Source organism: Vipera ursinii (genome assembly GCF_947247035.1).
Source record: "Vipera ursinii genome assembly, chromosome: 4".
Classification (NCBI taxonomy): domain Eukaryota; kingdom Metazoa; phylum Chordata; class Lepidosauria; order Squamata; family Viperidae; genus Vipera; species Vipera ursinii.
The window spans coordinates 120107739-120113738 of record NC_139514.1 but is presented as its reverse complement, the minus strand read 5'-3'; the positions used below and the strand labels follow the sequence as shown (position 1 = coordinate 120113738).

The following is a 6000-nucleotide window of genomic DNA, read 5'->3' as shown; positions in this document are numbered from 1 at the left end:
CAATCTAGAGAAGGTTTATTCCATGAAACAACAACTTGTCTGGAGTCCTATCCTAACTTCCTTCTTTTCTACCTACTTCTGGTGTCCTCTCTATGGCAGGTGGGTGAGGGTGGGGAATGTCACGGATGCCAGTCCTTCCAAAACTATGGTGAGTTTTAGAATAGAGATAACAAATTGGAGTCAATTTGGGATAAAGGAAGTGCCCAGAGTGCATTTCATGTATCAAAGTTGTTTCCATACTGCATATTGTACTTTAGTAATCTTTATTGTAGTCAGATTTCAATATTATTTTAAAACAATATTGTTTTTTCACTACTTGGAAAATAATTACACTATAGAAAAGTATTTCATAATGCTTTCCTTCTAAATAATTTCTCTATGATGGAAATGTGAAAAAAACACCCACCCTTTGGGGGTTGGAGAAAAAAACCTACAGTTCTGTAAACATACGTGATATTGGCACAATAGTCAAAAGATCTCCTGCAACCACGCATGCGGTCATCAGTGGTTCATCTCCTGGAAATAGCTCCTGCAGTCAATAAGACCCCACAAATATTTACAGTACAGTTGATGGACACAGATAGAGGGTTTTTTTAATGATATTTTCCTAAAAAATACAGTAAGTATATAAAGGAAATATTGCAGGGGGAGAAAGAGCTATGTAGGTAAGATAGATTCGGTCTAGAAATTAATGATGCCATTCTTAGTCACTGATTTACAACAAGTGCCATTCTATGAGAAATTCAGGGAGAAAGGGCTGCACTCACAACTTTATGTTTAAATTATGAATGCGAGGTCCTCTCGTACTACCGGCAGCCACATTCGGCTACTTTCATCCCTTCGTATTCGTATTTCAGGGTGGGGGTTCCGGCCTCATCTTTATAAAGCATGGAGATTGCCTCCAGCTTCGTGGGAACACAACAGGCCTTGACAGCTTTCTTGGGGTTTTTGTAATGGACCAAGGTCTGGACAATTGCATGCTTGGTTGGGGTGACATTGTCAGTCAGAGGATAGAAGCAGCCCCCTTTACACTGAAAAGCCTCGTAATCTGGAGGAGCAATGATCCAGTTCCAGCCAATTTCTTTAAAATTCACATGGAGGGTTGTTTTCCGGCAATGGTTTTGCTCAGTACTTCGCTTGCTTCTTGAGAGGGAGTGGTGGGTCCCGTGGACAGGCCAAAAATTCCGCCTGTGGGCAGCGTGGTCCTTCGCTAAACTCTTCAGCACATCCTCCTGTTCATGTGCCACCATTTCCTGGAGCTCTGCGTGGTTTGCTTTGACCCTCTTGCCGTGATCATTAGAAAACACTATCAGGGAGGGCAGATGGTTTGAGTCAGGAGCCACACTGATGTTCAGATGCCCACAGTTGAAATCACTCGGATCATAGCTCTTCATGGCGGTTTCCAGCTGGTTGACAGTCCTGGTCTTTTCTGCCTTGACCCACTTTTTCACAGTGCTGGACACATCAAATGTCACCCAGCCACATCCCTGGATTTCTCTGGAGGCGAGGAAGTTCTTTACACTCTCTGCTTCCTCCCAGTTATCTCCTTCATGGAAGTCATAAATTACTACTTTCCCATAAACATGAGGAAAGCACTCGGCCTCTTTCTGACATGCCATGTGGATCCTCAGCTCAGCTTTAGTGACTTCTTCATGCCCTGGGATGGAAACGTTGAAGAGCAAGAGGTATTTCTGATTTATTTCCAGTGAAGAGAGAGAAGAAATATCTGATGGAGAAAATGATAAACACTGTTATAATGATAATTGACTTTCTGTAGCACAGAAAGGAATGTGAACCTGAATATTAGGAAATATGTCCAATGCTGAAACTTCAACATTTCATTACCAATATTACTAAAATGCTAATATGAAACAAAGTAAAGCAATTAAATTATGCCTATGCAAGTGAATGGTAAATATATATATATATGCACACATTTATAGACACATATATAGACACACACATACAGTATGGTAAATTGATCGTATCGGCTATGCTTTAACTCATTATTATTATTTATTTATTTTATTAATTTTATTTGTATACTGCCCTTCTCCCGAAGGACTCATAATAGAGCTAGTTTAACTATTATGGAAAAGCATATTCAGACAGATTCAACACCATCTGGATGGGCTCAGACTTGGCTTTCCTTGGTTCTAAGACAACACTGAACATTTCACTAGACTTGCTCTGTCTAAAAAGAGATTTGCACTGTTTTGGTTAAATGATTAGTATCAACTGGGAAAGTTATCAGCCTAAAAATCTGCTGTAGGCAAAAGGAACAGATTAAAGAGGGTAGACTTTTTATTTAAAAAAAATCCTCTTAAAGGCTTCTTAGAAACTTTAGAACCTTATATGGGCTCCAGATCTATGTTTATCAAAAGAGATTGGAGGCATTAGCTGGTTTCTTTGCCTAAATGTGTGAGTGTTGAGTTTTGTATTTTTGTTGATGATGTGTTCGATATTTGATCTGTGACTTTTAGTTGGTGGGTCACAAGGAGGGGGCAATTATCTAAGGGGGAATGGGAGATTTGCCAACTTTTTCATCTTCCATATAATCTTACTTATATGTTTATTATATTTTTAAACCCCCTGTAACACTTGGATGGCTCTGTGTTAACTGATCGGTTAATTAACTGCCTTTCAGAAGAGTTCCATGTTGACCAACCTTTGGTGATGAGCAGGGTTGGGACTTCTTCCACGAAGCCAAACAAATTAGGAAGTAAGCACATAATTAATGGCGCTTTCTTCTCTGTTGGGGAGATGGGCTCTCAAACCCTGCTTGCCTTTGTCCTAGGTTTTAGGTCAATTGACCTGTTTCTGAATCTCCTCTGAAACAGCAGTTACAACCAAATAGTACCATCCTAACATTTGTTCTAGCTTTTTTTTTATAGAAATTTAGTACTTAAAGTCCTCTTCCATCTGGAGCAAAGCTGAAAACCTTTTACTCCACCTAGCAACATTGAAAAGGAGGCGGCTGATTTACGTATAGTTGAACCAGACTAAAGAGAAAGATCCTGAAGCATCGGGTCATGATCAAAGCTGGACAATTTTGGCTCAGGAGAACATGGAGTTCAGGAGGAAATGAAATGGCATGAGTTTTCTTTTGATTTCGGGACCTCCAAAACACACACACACACACACTGACAAATGTTCATGGTTCCTGAGATTTTTAGAATACCCAGAGATTATTCAGAGTTGCACTGTATGCTTTAGCAGATACCTGCACCTTAAAGGAACTATAGAAGTACTAACATTGGTCTGAGAAACTGATGCAAATTACATTGATAATTTATTTGTGCTTTCAATTTTCTTTTTTAAAATGTCCTTCTTTATATCTTACATTATAAAACAAAACAAGTGGAGAATATAAAAAAACCTTGTTCCAATGGAATTTGGGATCCCAATTGTCACCTTAAAGAACTCTAGCTTACCCATTGAAAACTACTCATACCTTCAGGTCTGAAGCTGCGCACAACGTTGGCAATGGGACTGGAGGACTTGTCCTGGCTGTATCTGTTATATAAATCAATCATGAACTGGGGTGGTTCCTCTTTGAGCTTTTCTTGTGAAGGTATTGCCGATAAGTTCAAGTTCCTTAAAAAATCAGCTTTCAGGTTCTCCAGAAAAGCCTCAAAGTCGAAATGGGCCTCTCCCTCCATATTTCCAAGTTCACCAGAAGATTTGTGAGAATTCTCCTTTGTGAGTAAGCTGGGTTGGTTTCCCATGAGGCTTCCACTTTGCAGGACAACGAGGATGGTGTACAGAAGAGTCCAGGCACCAAAATATAACATGTTGTTAAGTTTCCAGGGCTGGGGGAAAACAAATGATCCAGAACAGCAAAGTTTTGTCTGATGAAGTCTAAAGAACATGCAGTGAATTAAAAAAAAGTCCTGTCACTTTCTAAAGCTGTGTTTCTGCTGTGTGTGGTGTTTTTTCCCCCCAGCCCCTTGTGAATCCTCAGATTGGTTGTGCACTTGCCCTTATCTCAGCCATTGATGTTCCAGTTGAGCCTCTTATCTATTGAGGCTCTCCACTAATGAAGATTCTATAAACATCAGGCAAGCACAGATGGCTTGTGGCATCCAGGAAAGAATCTATGTTTGTTTTGGGGTCATCATTGCCTAATTATGTTCCTTTATCGTTTCCTTGCCAGCAACAATACATATTTTAAGATTCTTCAGGGCAGGCATATGGTAGACTGTTTCCTGAGTTCCCACACCAGGCAAAACCAGGATGAGAATGGACAAGAACTCATTTTGATTAGCCTTCATGTACACGTCACCCAGGTTGAAGGTTTCTGTGTTTGCTGTTACAAGATGCAACAATCTCGTCATTATGCAAATATCTGAATTTTTTCCCATTATGTTCCCACTGCAATTGCTTTTACACCAAAGGCTCTCTGCTGCCTTTTCAGCCTTCCTTCCATAATCAGAACTGTGAGCGCCCAGACAGTTAACCCAGTGACAGCCTCCCATACCCCAACAATCTGAGCTGAAATATGGACGGCCTTTCAAATATCTCCTCCTTCTCCCATTTTGCACCATGCGCATGGGCCCCTTTGCACAATCACAGGCAACGTTGCATGCATTTCCTTGGCGTGGGGCCCCAGGACACACAAATGCTTTGAGGAAGGATGCTGTTCTTGTGGGTTCTCCAAAACAAAAAGGTCTTCTGGGTCATTTACATCTGTGCTCAAGAACGCTTGAATCTTTTCTGAGGCAGGTCTTCTATGTGTAGTGGATTTTTCAGTGTCTGACAAACCATGGAAAACCGGTATGTTAAAAAGAAAAAAAAACATTTTGGGCAAAATCAGGATAGAGACAAATAGCAGCAACTTTTGTCCACTGTCCTTTGCCTTGCTCTCAAGTTTACTTGTGGGGAGGGCCTGTGCTGGCCCTTCCTTGGCTGGGCCCCTGTGTTCCTCTGACCCTGCCACGAGCAGCAGGAGGAGAGACCTCCCAGTGGCCCTCAATATCCCACCTGGGTGGGTGAGTTCCAGAGGAACTGTCAGCACTCAGTGTTAACTTTAACAAAAGACAAAAGAGATGACGGGAGACAGGAAACTGGTTGATTGGGATGCTCGAGGTATGTGAGAAATATTGATTTTTATTTAACAGGGGTAAGGTCCATTAGACAGAGGAGGGCAATCCATGCCTGCAGATGTTGTTCCTTCCTTTGATTTGTTTTCTGGGATGAACAGAGAAGGTGATCAGACCAGACCCAAAAGTGTAATTTACAAAACTATAAATTACAGTTATTTTGGTTTTAACAAATAGCAACATATTGCTTTCCCCCAATAATTCAAGGATTATTAATTGCCTACCACCTAAAATTAAACCCAGCACACACTGCCATATGTTTCATTTTGTAAAGCAATACACTTGGTGAGATGGGCGCCATAGAAGTCTGATAATAAATAAATAAAAATAGACAATTTATTATAAGAATTACATTAAATGTTTGAACGGGTTGCCATTTCTTTTCCAAAAGGTCTTCACTCGTTTGACCTTTGAACATCCCTAGAAGAACAACTTGTTCTCTGACCTTTGCAAATTCTTGTGCGAGGGGCTCCTTTAGACCGCCTGTCGACCTCTGGGCCTGATTTTTGGTGTTGTTGTTGTTAGTTGCGAAGTCGTGTCCGACCCATCGCGACCCTATGGACACCGTTCCTCCAGGCCTTCCTGTCCTCTACCATCTTCTGGAGTCCATTTAAGCTCACGCCTACTGCTTCAGTGACTCCATCCGCCCACCTCCTTCTCTGTCGTCCCCTTCTTCTATTGCCCTCAATCTTTCCCAGCATTAGGCTCTTCTCCAGTGAGTCCTTCCTTCTCATTAGGTGGCCAAAGTATTTGAGTTTTAGCTTCAGGATCTGGCCTTCTAAAGAGCAGTCAGGGTTGATCTCCTCTAGGACTGAGAGCCAAATCTTCCCTCTACCTGCTTCGAGCAGCCAGTGGGAAAGAACACGAGGACGAAAGGAGACGAGGCGACGGGCAGACT

At 41.5% G+C, this 6000-nt stretch overlaps 1 protein-coding gene across 1 annotated transcript; it reads right to left on the bottom strand.

Moving 5' to 3' along the window:
- Nucleotides 1-652: 652 nt before the first annotated feature.
- Nucleotides 653-3794, bottom strand: GDF2 (growth differentiation factor 2; the record flags this gene model as incomplete). Its single annotated transcript, XM_083361312.1, has 2 exons — nt 653-1726; nt 3455-3794. The coding sequence occupies 2 exons, from the start codon at nt 3792-3794 to the stop codon at nt 807-809; spliced, it is 1260 nt and encodes a 419-aa protein (XP_083217438.1). The 3' UTR covers nt 653-806.
- Between the last annotated feature and the right edge of the window lie 2206 nt (nt 3795-6000).